This window comes from Pogona vitticeps, chromosome 5 (assembly GCF_051106095.1).
Source record: "Pogona vitticeps strain Pit_001003342236 chromosome 5, PviZW2.1, whole genome shotgun sequence".
Lineage (NCBI taxonomy): Eukaryota > Metazoa > Chordata > Lepidosauria > Squamata > Agamidae > Pogona > Pogona vitticeps.
In genome coordinates this window covers 116,850,948-116,864,449 of record NC_135787.1, presented here as the reverse complement: position 1 = coordinate 116,864,449, position 13,502 = coordinate 116,850,948, and the positions used below count along the sequence as shown (strand labels likewise).

The window sequence follows — 13,502 nt, the reverse complement described above, 5'->3', positions numbered from 1 at the left end:
ATTGGATTGTGTACTGGATCACTGTATTGGCACCAAAGGTGCTGCACGGTCACATCTCCCATCCCCCCAGCCAGACACCCCCACTCACCATCGCACACTCTGCTCTTCCTCCTCTTCAATCATTTCACCAGTCATGGCAGGGGCAAGGGCTTCCCTTCTTAGCCTCCTCTAGCAGCTAACCACTCAAATACAGTGCTGCAGGAATCCTTGCCCTGCCTCCTCATCTGAGTGGGCAGTTGCTGGAGGAGGCGAAGAAAAGAAGGCTATGTTCCTGCGGCTGGTGAAAATACCAAAGAGGAGGAGGAGGAGGAGTGGAGCATGCACCAGCAGGTGACTGGGGAAATCTGGCCAGGTTTTGGGTGGGGGACAGGACCACACAGCCTATGGTGCTGGTATGATGATCCAGCATGATCTAGATTCATGCCCATCTCTAAAGAGGACCTGAGGAGGAAAAAACAGGAACATAGTTCACCCATGATTAATCTAGAATTCTGGCTTTCTGTTGTATTCAAATACAAACATTATTTTTATTTATTACTCTCCATGCCTCGATAATATTTGACCTGTGTTCAACATATGCTGATCAATAGACCACTATAACATATACACAAGTCATCTATTTTTCCAATTATCATAGAAACACTTTATAATGTTCAAGATGGAATCTTAAATATGTGATTCTATAATTTGAAAAAATGTGCTGGTTTTAAAAGTTGTCAAATGGAAGCCCTCTTCACCAGAGCTATGAAAAACTATTTACAGTTATTCATATAACTATCTTCCATCTCAGACCACCCTCGACTCGAGTGCATCAGGAACAACTGGTTTCATTACCTTCAGCCCTTCGAATAACATTGGATGTATAACCACATACAGTGGTGCCTCGCTTAACGGGCGCCCCGTTTAATGACGAATCCGCATAGCGATGGCTTTTTTGCAATCACTTTTGCGATCACATTGCGATGTTGCCTATGGGGAAAAATCGCTTTGCAATTTTTCCCCATAGCCCCATTTTCCCCAGGTGACCGGCAATGGCTTCGGAAGGACCACGGTGGAGGGTTCCCCCGCGGTCCTTCGGAAGCTCCTGCCGCTCAGCTGCCGGCGGGGGCTTCGGAAGGACCGTGGTGGAGGGTTCCCTTGCGGTCCTTCGGAAGCTCCCGCCGCTCAGCTGGGCGAAAATGCCGGCGGGGGCTTCGGAAGGACCGCGGGGGAGCCCTCCCCCACGGTCCTCCCAAAGGTCCCATTTTCGTAAAGCTGATTGGCGGTTCCAAAATGGCTGCCTGCTGTGTTGCCTCGCTTTAGAGGCACCAAAAATGGCCGCCCCTATGGAGGATCTTTGCATAATGGTGAGTTTCCCCCCATAGGAACGCATTAAACAGGGTTTAATGCGTTCCTATGGGGTTTTTTGCCCTGTATAGCGACGAATCCGGATAGCGACGTTTTATCTGGAACGGATTATCGTCGCTATGCAGGGCACCACTGTATAAAAGGAACTTGCACTACTGGATTAAACTCTGGATTCCAGTTCAGTGTCAACTCTTATGCCCAATGAGCACAGTGATGATGTACTCTGACATCTTACAGCCATCTGTCATCCAAAAGTAACACAAACCTTTAGGCAGAACTGATTCCAATATCATCTTTATGTAATACAGAACTGCATCTACTGATAATGTGCTTAAAATCTTCTTAACAGACACAGGACAGATTAAGAAAAATGTATATGTTTCAAGAAAACTGAATGAACATCTAAAAAAGCATGTATATTAAAATACTTTACATAAATACATCAATTCTTTAGATATGTAGGGTATGCATCACATTTTATGATTAGTACTAAACTATGATCCTAGGACCCTGAGGCACAGCATGATGATCTTACACCAGTGATCTGCAAAAATATACAAACATTTTTATGCATACGTACTGTTGTAATTCAACAATAATACCTGATTAGATGAGACGAAGTACCTTAAATTTCAAATGAATCCCACCCTCTCTGGCCAACAGTTTCTTGTAGCTGCAGAACTCAAAACTGTACACATGCAGATCAACCCATGTCTCATATACCCTTGGAGCTGCACACTCTGATCTAAGTGAATTGGGATGCAGTGCAGGAGCTCTGTAAGAGCTGATAGCCAGATATGTGTGCATTTATTTAACTGTAGACTATGGTACAATACCTGATTATTTGAGATTGACAGCCGAAGGGGAGAAAGCTTCCTCTGTCTGTTGTCTGGAAACTTTGCTTTGGTGGCTGCTCCTTCACAATCCAAGGTTATGTTCTGGTTTTGACTCTCCTTCTCTTTTGAAGCATCCCTCTCCTTTTTGCCCTTTTTTCTTCTAGTTTCATATCCCGTATTTATGTTTTCTGTAGGTTCGGAAGCTCGCTTAAGAATTGGGCATTCAGGATTTTCTTTGAGGCAAGCACAATCCACTTTGTATTTGCTTTAAAAAAAGAGTTAAATGTGAAAAACTGTCTAATATTCTTTGTCCACTTTGGTCCTACACTGTATTAATTTCTATAATGTTCAACAGGACTGCAGTCCCAATTAATCTCCATTGAACAAATTTCTGTTTTAAGTATCAACTCATTATCAAATCAAATTCTCAATCTGGCAGTTATGCCAATAACCATGGCATAAAATCAAGAAAATCTGTGTAATAAGTTCCATGTGCCCTAATGGGCTTTGCACTCATACTATCAAACAGCAGTTATCTATCGTCCAGATATGCAACCGAAGGAAACCACAATGTTAGTTTATGTTATGACCTTTAGCTCCACTTCCGGAAACTCTTCATGCAGTACTTTTTACAGACATAAGCCCTAGCCAGATACTGTAATTCAAAGGTAGATGTGCCACAGCAACATCAGATTTTAGTAACACTTCTGAAAAAAAAAGACTGTCATAATTACTACCTTTTAGTGGCAACCTAAGACATCTTTAAAAATATAAATGCATGAAGATCACTCGATTGATTGTGAATTTTTCAATAGTATATTTCAAAACAGTACCTGATAGGTAACATTACTTACCAATTTCCATAATCAAAATCAAATGCAATAGTTATTTCTGTTCCCTTGGGAATGTTTTCAGTGGAAAAGATGTAAAGATGAATAGTCCCATCTTCAATAGCATGCCTAACCTAAACGAAGACAAACATCATATCAATTTTAAAAGCAACTAGACTTTAGCCAGATAATATTATTGGAGGAAGGTCTATATCCAGAAATAGCAAATATTTCTTTATTCATTTATTTGATTTATACCCTGCCCATCTGGTCTATTAAGATTCATTTAGGTAATCTATATTAAAAAAGTACAACCATTTATAATTGAGTAACTTGCAGCATTCCAAAAAGACCAAATTCACTTCCTTTTCTTCAGCCCAAAATGTCACCTTAATTTCACATAAGCAGCAAAGGGGTCTAGAACAATATTTGTATATACAGGACCACCATGCAGCCCCCTGACTAAGGAAGAACACACCCTGAATTTTTATTTCAGCTGATGGGGGGCATTAGCCACATAATCGGTAACAATTTATGTTCCCCTTCTTTCTATTGTCATGTTCACCACTAAACCTAGCCTACACTTTCCATGTGCAAAGGCATTTAGAAAGCAAATGGTTGCATCCCTTTGTTTACCATCACTATATGTCAATAGTCTAAGTTTTTAATCATTCATTTGAATAAGTGACACAGGTACAATGTCAACACATTTTAGGAATGAAAAACAGCTCCCTCTCACCGTTTATCTATGGAAACAGCAGGCAAAATCCTGTTAGCACAGTTCTGCCAGTGTAAAATAATTAAGTTAATTCTAAGTTTCCTATCACCTGTTTCAGCTTCTGTGGCTCTCTAGGGCTATCTTTTGACCTGGGGAAGCCTTTGGGAGCACTGGAATGGGGGTGTGTGAGGAGCTTTTAATTGTCAAAAATCACTGTCAGATCATCAGTGGTTCTGCTTCAAGTGGTGACAATCATATTACGTTTTTAAAAACTTTAAAAATATTTCCCTACTCCTCTGCCCAAACACTCCTGAAGGCTTCCCCAGGGGAAAAAAGGGAGCCCAAAGGAGCCTAAGAATCCCAAATGGGGGATATATCAATTATTTCTGGCAACCTGGTCCAATTTACTCCTGCACGAAGTTAAGCAATAGGATTTTGCCCATTATGTTTCTGAACACTGATACTGCATATATTTCCTGATATGTTGCAATTTATATTCTATGCTGCCAAGTCGAAACCAGCTTATAGATCTTTTCAAGATAAGTGAGATATTTAAGAAATGGTTTTACCAGTTCTATTCCTCCAGTCAGTTTCCATGGCTGGGTGGGGATTCTGCAGAGCCCTAGTCTGTCACTCTACCCATTACACCACACTGGGAATCCTAATGTTACCATTTAATGAGCAACTATTTCCTATTGGTAAACAAATATACATAGCTCACTTGCCTTTAATCTACCTATTTATACAACAAAAGTTTCATGAAAGAAATATTCTAATACCTGCAAATACCTACCTCAGCATTGGGTGTACAGGAACGTCTGATAAACCGAGCTTCATTTCCAAAGGTTCTTGCATCCACACACATTTCTAGCCCATGGAATTTAGAATAGAACAGAACAAAGGGATACGGCCTGAAACAGCAACAACATCACAGACCTTTACATTCAGGTAAGAATGACTTTGCTTTTCAAAAGTTTAGAACATGTGGAAAAATAAAATAGCTAGCTGAGTTTTTGTTTAACAAAGCAGACTTCCATCTGAGTAGCAGGTCTAAAATCTGGCAAGTAATGACGGACTACTTCAAATTAAAAAAACTGGTTTTTCAGATTCATTCTGCAAATGCAATTGCTTACTGCACTGACATACCATATAATGATATGGATTTTCTGTTCTTAAGGAACTGCCCCTGCTTAGTCAGGCAGCATGTGCTGTTCAAATATTAAGCCCTACCCAGGCTCAGGTTTTGGGCTTTCTCCACCATCTTTAGAGCCATAATTACCGAGAATTTGCTGAGGAAAATTAACTTCTGCTGCACTTTTAACGAGGTCTCTTAGAAAGTTTTCTAACACACACACACACACACACACACACACACACACAGAGTGCACTCATAACATTTATGATGCTTGTGCTATGATCCCACAGGAAAAATAACACAAGCATAATAAATGTTATGAATGTACTAAGCGTGAGTCATGGAAGCCTTACCTTACTAGAGAATGTACTACCCTGTTTCCCCTAAAATAAGATCTAACCTGAAAATAAGCCCTATTATGATTTTTCAGGATGCTCGTAAATAAGTCCTACTCCAAAAATAAGCCCTAGTTAAGTGAAACCCTGCCCTCCACCATTGTGCAGCAGTCAGAAGATGACATGACTGCATTTGAATAAATGTAGATAGTAGTACGTGGCAAAAATAAAACATCCCCTGAAAATAAGCCCTAATGCATTTTTGGGAGCAAAAATTAATATAAGACCCTGTCGTATTTTCGGGGGAACAGGTTAGTATATGTGGGATTATAACAGAATTTTGCCTTTGGTCGGAGTAACTGTTGACCCTTGTGCTGGTTTTTAAAATTTCCTGCTCACAGCAGCAGTCCTTCTTTGCTTTAAGTCATATGGATTTATTTTTCCTAACTACTATGTTCCTTTTCCTGCAACTACATTTGGTAAGAGGGAGCTTTGCAGCATTGATCTGGGTCATTATGGTTAGGAGCTTGAACACTGAAAAATCTTTATGCCAATAGGGAAACGGGAGTTTGGAGCTCTACTTCACTGTTTATAGTCAACACTTTTGTTTTTTCACTAGCATGTTTTTAAAATAAAACCTGAGTTCATCTTAAATGGAGAGAAAGAGAAAATCAGTACTATTTGTTTATAATACTTCCTCAATGTGCACCACAGCCCTGGGTCCCAGTACTAGAGAAAACATGAGATGCAAACAAAACAAACCAGCCTGAGACTTTCAAGTGGAAACTGAGTAAGTATGGGTCTGAAGTTCAGCACATGGTGACCTTTATAGGCCACTACTAGCCGGCCATATTCAGATAGATACCAATGAACAGCAAAGGAATGTGTAAATTCCTTTGCTGTTCAATGGTATCCATCTGAATATGGCAGGCTTATATCAGATGTGCTAAGCAATGGACCCATACTTATTCAGTTTCTCTATAGGAACCTTTTCTTTATAGCAGGTTACATTATAACAGAGTTATATTAGTGATGCAAGTTGCTGTCTGGGCACAGTCTCTAAGGCTATTCAAAAGAAACCACATTTACATCTCAAATGGTGAAATATGGCAGAAAAGACAAGAATTCCTGTGACACAGTAACAGGTAAAAAAGGAAGAACGGATGAAGTCAGTTAAATGAAGAGACCTTGAACAATGGGTCTAGAGTCAGACTTAACTAAAGACAGAAATACTCTAAGTGTTACAGAAAAACTTAAGAAATATAACAAAGCCTCTGATGTAGATATGCAGAGAAATAATCCAATGAAACCAGCAAAGTGACTAACATTAGCTGTTGGATTTTTGTTTGAAGTCTTTAAAATGTGAACAAAAGAGATTTGTCATAAGTGTAAAGGCCATTAAAATATAATGTTTATCAGAAGCTAAGAGGAAAAAAAGAGTGTAGCTATGGAACTACAGGCAACTGACAACAACATTTTGCAGAGAAGTACCTCTTGAAGAAATATCCATTAGCTTCAAATTGTTCTCTCAGCATGAACTTTCCTCGATATTCTATAATAAGTGCATCTGGAGGCAAGTCTTTGGCAGCTTTTATGATTTTCTTATTTTTTTGAACATAGCTCTAGAAGAAGAAAAGAAGAATTAAGAAATATAATTAAACTGATTGCTTTATTGCTAAAAAGATATATATATATATATACATACTGTAAAATATGACTTTACAGAACTTGGTAATTTTAAGTGGTGTTCTTACTTTTTAAAATGCACTGACTTCATTCCTTAAAAACCAAATGACTATAATCCAATATTACATTTATGTAGACATCTTAAAATTGTATTCTGGAAAGGGTAACAACGTCAGGTACATAAATTCTCCAAACTGAAAACCAAGACAAGCCTTTCAAAATATATTAGGGAACTCTTTCCTCCAAGATGTCTCAAACCTTTGGTTAAAAAGGTTGAAACTGGGGGAGGGGGGGAGGAACAACAAGACATGAGACATGCAGTCTCTTTCTAATTTGCTAACAAGAGCAAAAGGACAGACGCCAAATAAGATGCATTTTAATGAAATGTCAACATGCTCATTTCTAGGAAAAGGAAACTTTTTGTGCATTTCAATAGCCTCAGGTGGGAATATGCCTTTCTAAGCAAAATCTTACTGTACTCTGACACAACAACTAAGGAACTCACACCTCTTGTAATTGTGTCACTTCTGATCAAAAGAGAATTGGCCTATATCTAGGCGAAGGTCTCTGCAAGCAGGGACATTCCTCCAAGGAGTGCGTCACGTGCGCCATGCTGATGCTAGAGGGAAAGAAGCAAAGATGCTTCTTATTACAAGATCTGAGAAGGTAAGTTTCCTTTGTTTAGTCTCTCTCTCTCTCTCCCAACATTAAATTTACCAAATAGCTTGCAGATTTCTTCCATAGACTGTACAACAGGAAGCTCATGGGAAAATTTTGCAATCTGTTCTTGCTTATAATTGATTCACAAGGAGTCGTTACTTGCGTGTGGGGAAATACTAGACAACCTCTTTGAAAGTGGATTAACTTGGCACTTCTAAGTTGGTACACTGGTAACAACTTTGGTAAAGAAGAGGAACTTTGTAGCTATAGTTTAAGAGGTGCTAATGATAAACTACAAGGACAAACTGAACATAACTATACACTATTGTAATGCTATGGCATTATTTAAGTGTACTGTACTACATACATCACCTTCTCTGCATATTGCACTAACAGGCACAAATAAAGCACTGTCAAAACATGCTAAATATAGAATTAACTGCAGCACTTAACAATGTTAATGGTTTTGGTATATTCTTGACTTGAAAGCAGCACTGTTATGGCTAGAAATATGACTTGATACTACATGTCTGCATGCATAGTGGTTTGTTTGTTGACATGTCAATTAAAGCAGGTTATACACACTGCTTTTTACCTTCGTGGGAATCTCCAACTGAGGAAAAGGTGATACGAAGCACTCAGAAGTATAACAGACTCTTACAAAATGATCTCACCACATATGGCTTCTACCTAGCATGACAAAATCCTGTCTCCTTGCTAAGAAAGTTGTGCTGGAACAATTCTCTGGAATTACTATATGTTTCAAAGAAATATTTTGTTTCTTTTGCATTTCATGTGATTTGTGTCTCAAAAATATTTTTTTAAAAGTAAAGCATTTTTTTCTCTCAATTTTCTTAGATCTGAACCAGGTCTTCCCAGAAACACACTGGGATTGCTTGGCAAAAAGTGATGCTGGCAGGAATTATGGCGTCATGGAAGAATAAGAGCTATTCAAATGAAATCACATCTATGAGTATTTTATTATTTCCTGTTCCTCTGAATGTAATGCTTTGTGGAAAGAACCAGACTACCTTGGCCACAAAGGTGTACACCCCTTTTTATTAGCTTTTAGGTTTGATTAAAATATGTGTCTCATACACACTATTCACCTCTGCAACAGCACATGATATTTGCATCAACAATAAATCAGTAACTTCTTCTGGCAATTTATTTAATAATACATTTTTATAAATATATCTTGTTACATTCAATAATTAAAAACAAATTCATTTTGGATTTTTCCCCTCATACATAAAAATTGGGTTGAAGAGGCAGTAACAACTGGGACAACTGCATCAGAATGCAAGGGGTAAAGTTTCACTGAAGTTAACCAGTGGAAAGGAGTGAAAATTTGATTTCAAGACAATATAGGCATTAAACTGCTTCCCAGGACACAGAAAACAGCACATAACAACAGCAGCCAAAGATAACCAAGGCTATTTTCTGTTGTTTACATGAAATTAACAATTTCAAGGGAAGCTTTTTCAATTTGTCAAAAAGCAAATGAAAAACTGTCAGTTAGTTTTTGGCTGGACCAAATAAACGAACAGCGCCCTAAAGGACATGTCTGCTGAAACAGATTTAGCACTGTATGCTTCTGTCTTATGCATAGGACAACCTTCAAATCCTTTTCTATATATCTTTAGAGGGTCCTTCCAATTAAAGGTGTGACTTTACCAAGACTACTGAGGGAAATTGCTTTTTTGTCTTTAACCTGTATTGCAACATGTGTTTTTTGTTTTAACTTGTAGACAGGAATAACTCAGACTACCAGAAATTGTTGACACTATTTAAATTTAAATTGCAAAAATTTTCCAAAATATTTGCCTACTAAAACTAGATTAATCTGATTATATGTAACATATTTTTTCGTGTATAAAATGACACTTTTTTCTAAAAGAATTCGAGGAAAAATTAAGGGTTATTTTACACACAGAAGCCAGCAACAGGAGACAGAGGTGGAGGTGCAGCTGCCCATTGACTGCTGCCTCCGCCATCCGATCGCCCCCTCCAGCGCCACTGCTGGGGCTTACCTCCAGTTCACGTCGCCACCTTGTCCCCTGCCCAAAGGAGATGATCGCTGGAGGAGGTGATCTAGCGGCGGCAGCAGTCAATGGGAATCAGCAAGCCGCGGCCGAGCACGGCTGCTTCTTTGCCTCAGTCTCCGCCTCCTCCTGCTGAGCCCACGAATGGCTGCCCAGTGACTGCTGCCGTCAGATCACCTCCTCCAGTGATTGTCTCCTTCAGGCAGGGGACAAGGTGACGATGTGAGATGGAGGTAAGCCCCGGCAGTCGCACTGGAGGCGATTGGGCGATGGAAGCAGCAGGAGGAGGAGCAGCAGCCATGCTGGGCTGGCCCTCGCGGCTGCCCACTGACTGCTGCTCCGCCTCCAGCAAGGGTAAAAATTAGGGGGTTCCCTTATACATTGGAGGGTGGTCATATATATGGAAAAATACGGCATATATATTTGAGGCTCATTACTGGTATTCTAGTCTTCATTACATGTTGGGACATTCAGAAGTTAAATCTACGAACAAGAAAACTTTCCTGCATTAAAAAAATCTAAATACCTTTAAGAAAAGAGGAAGCTATGACTTTCAATATAGTGAACTATACATTTCTACTCAGGAAAGTGTAAGGTTTTTATTTTGTGTTATGAAATGTGAAACAAATGTTTCTTTCACTATACAATCATTTACCTCAACTGGAGGTTTGAAGGCTGAGTTGCTGGTGATTACTTCTTTTTTGTCATCTCCATTTCCTAATTTCAAAGCAATTCTTTGTGCCTCTCTCTGAACACCTTCACTGTATTGGTTGTTGCTTGCTTCTTCATAACGATCCATCCATGCCTTGATTTTAGTTTCCCATCCAAAGTTTGAACTATCAGAAGGATCAATCTCAGGAGCTGAGCCCTGAAACAGTTAATTATGAAATTAGAACAGCAAGTTGTACTTACTGTGAAGAATCCAGTACATGGATCCAACTAGATATGGTTATAAATTATTGCTTGAGAATTCAGGACCAACACCAAATTTGCTTAGGTCATGACAGGAGGGAGCTCCTTAATTAAAACTACAACTGAGGTCAAGGATTTATTTTTAAAAATTAACCATCCAAAGCTGGAAGCAACCCACAATGGACGGGAAAGAAACAAAAGAGGCCCTATCCACTGAGGAGGAACTGGACCACAATTCCACTGTTAAAGGGAGTAGCTTGAGATCAAAGAGCCAAGGCTGACAGTGCCCTTGCAAGAGCTATTGACAGGATGCTGGCCTTCTAGGTTCTGGCCTTTCCTAACACTCCCATGAGAAGAGGGATGGAGGGAAAAAAACCATGCAAAATATCAGGCTAGCACCTAGCTTCCCCATCTCTGGACAATTCCCGTGAAAGACTAAAAAATGTGGCACCTAGGTCTCCTGCTATACTGCAGTCCCGCTCAGCTGGTTTGTTTGGACATTTATACTGCCATATCCACAAATTGCTGAAACATGTGTTTTATGGCTTCTCAGTCCTATTGCCTCCATCCAATTGAAACTTTCAGAAGCAGTTCCTTCTTTGGTCCTTAGTATGGATCTTCGCTGTCATATTTTTCATCTTAAGGCAGACCCACTTAGCCAGAATAGTCAATGAAAATGCTCCAAAGACTATACAAGCAGGCTTGAGTATCAGCTCATTAGCTAAGTTGGGGACTGTAATCCTTAGCCCCAAACCATTGTGACTTCTCCTTCAGGAATTCCCCCCCCTTCTGAAAGGCTTATAGTGAAGTACTTAGAATTCAGTTATTTGTTTATTTAACTTGTATATTGCACCAGTTAGTAATAAATATTACTGTGAGCAATTTACATCTACATTGAAACAAAATAAAATAAAATAAAATAATAATTGCAGTAAGAAGCAAACACTGTAAATAAAGCAAACATCAAATAAACCAATTAAAAAACCAAACAACAGTGAACAGGCAATAATGTTCAATTATTTTAATATGAAATATGTCTAATTGCTTTGTAATATTATTCTGCATTGTATTTTAGCTCCTTTTGTCTTTCAGATATTTTGACTCCCCTGATTGGAGAAAAGTAGGGTGTAAACAAAATTAATGAATAGCTAGAAGTCCATGGATGATTTATTCTTGTATGAGGAAAATTATGTAAGTCATGGGGGCAAATTGCCATTTACTAACAAGATGCCAGGCTGCACTTTTGGTATCTGCCAATCATGCAGTCCAGCACATGCGCAGGAACTCCAACAGCACCCTGTGAATGAGTGGCAACCCACCACGCAAACCTACATGATTTCCCTTATGCAACTGTAAGGTGATACTAGGATACTGACCCGTGAATGAAATGAATGTATGCATTAACCAAAGACCAGTTTCGGGGTTTATTTGGGTTCTTTTAAAGGGCAAAAGGAATGGTTGCACTTCTGAACGATCTCTATCTGTGGAAATGGTAACTATAAATTGGAATCGGCTTGACAGCATAATCATAATCATAATCATAATCATCATCATCATCATCGTCATCATCATCATCACGTTGTTGTTAACTTTTAAAAGTGGAAATGGGATGAAGAGTTACTTTTTACTGCTATAGTGAACACTACAGTACTTATTGGAATTTGGTATTACAGCGGTAACTAATTACTCTAAAAAGAAATTGTTAGGAAAAGGTCTGCACGTAGTATATCCAAAAGGGTCACAGTTCACTGCCAAAGCAGATACTTCACAGTTAGGGTCTCTCAGGGCAGCGGTGTCCAACCTGTCTGGGACTGCAGACCGGCTGAGCCTCTGAGGAAGGCAGGGCACCCCCCGCTTGCGTGCTCGCTCTTGGGCACATCCAGTCTCTCTCTCCCTCAAGTACATGGGCAAAGCGGTGGGGGAGCAAGCCGGCGAGCACAAGTGCTCCCCCACCCCTTCATGCATGCCCAGGAGTGCCTGCATGCCTGCCTACGAGCCCACCCATTCCTTCATGTGGGCGCTCGGGCACATGAGTGAAGGGGTGGGGGAGCGCTTGCACCAGTGCTGCCACGCACGCACGCAAAGCAGCTGTGGGGAGTGCATGGGGGGGTCTGTCTTCACAGCCACGGACCACGCACCAGGCCGCGGACTGGGGGTTGATGACCTCTGTCTTAGGGGGATACGGGTGGACAAATGACTTGAGTTGCTCCACTGCTGACAGGGCTGTATCACACCATTTCCCAAGAGCAAAATCAGACATGTCTTCTGGGTTATCATTGTAGGCAGAGAAGCAGAAGGCACTAGAAAGCACAAGAATTAAAAACAGACCCAGAAAACAGTCAGGGACACTGGGGTGCTTTTGCTTGTAACATGGCTTCGTAAATGCTACTTTGTAGTCTATTAATTTTGGAAAGACGAACTGGTTCCTGCTAGCTGTGCCAACAATGCTAACAAATAACCTATGACACTAAAAGTAAGCAATGGTGATCAACACCTACAGTGGTGCCTCGCTTAGTGATGCTAATTTGTTCCGAAAAAATCACTGCTAAAGGAAAACATCGCTAAGCGAAATAAAAAAGCCCATACAAACGCATTAAAATGCGATTAATGCATTCCTATAGGCTTAAAACTCACCTTTAAGCGAAGATCCTCCATAGCGCCGCCATTTCCGGTGCCTCTAAAGTGAGGAATCCATCCCATTTTTAAACAGCCGATTAGCTGCGCGAAAATGGGGGCTTTGCAAGGATCGCTTCCCTGCGATCATCACAAAGCTAAAATACCCCATAGGGACCATCACAAAGTGATTTCATCGCTATATGGAGCAATCGCTATGCGAGGCACCACTGTATTTTGATGATCCTGCCTGGATGCTCCCTCAGAAATAAGTTCAGCCAAATAAGGATAGGAATGAACTCCCTTTACACATAGGTGATTAACCTAGAAGACCAGGACCCCTGATGAATACAGAGGTCTGACGACTGGCAAAAGGCTGAATCCT

General features: G+C 40.1%; 1 protein-coding gene across 6 annotated transcripts in view; it reads right to left on the bottom strand.

Moving 5' to 3' along the window:
• KMT2E (lysine methyltransferase 2E (inactive)) overlaps window positions 1-13,502 on the bottom strand; it is an 86,927-nt gene that overhangs the window by 30,425 nt on the left and 43,000 nt on the right. For 5 of the 6 annotated variants that reach the window (XR_013545670.1, XR_013545671.1, XM_020797280.3 and 2 more), the window contains 5 exons: window positions 10,248-10,460; window positions 6,693-6,823; window positions 4,525-4,642; window positions 3,038-3,147; window positions 2,184-2,448 (listed from right to left, as the gene is read on the bottom strand). Coding sequence is in view for 4 of the 6 variants with exons in the window: in XM_020797280.3 (XP_020652939.3) it covers window positions 2,184-2,448; window positions 3,038-3,147; window positions 4,525-4,642; window positions 6,693-6,823; window positions 10,248-10,460 (837 nt within the window). In the remaining 2 variants the exon portion in view is untranslated. Of the gene's footprint in view, window positions 1-2,183; window positions 2,449-3,037; window positions 3,148-4,524; window positions 4,643-6,692; window positions 6,824-7,394; window positions 7,507-10,247; window positions 10,461-13,502 lie in introns of those variants that run through there. The other variant, XM_073000673.2, reaches the window with a different exon arrangement.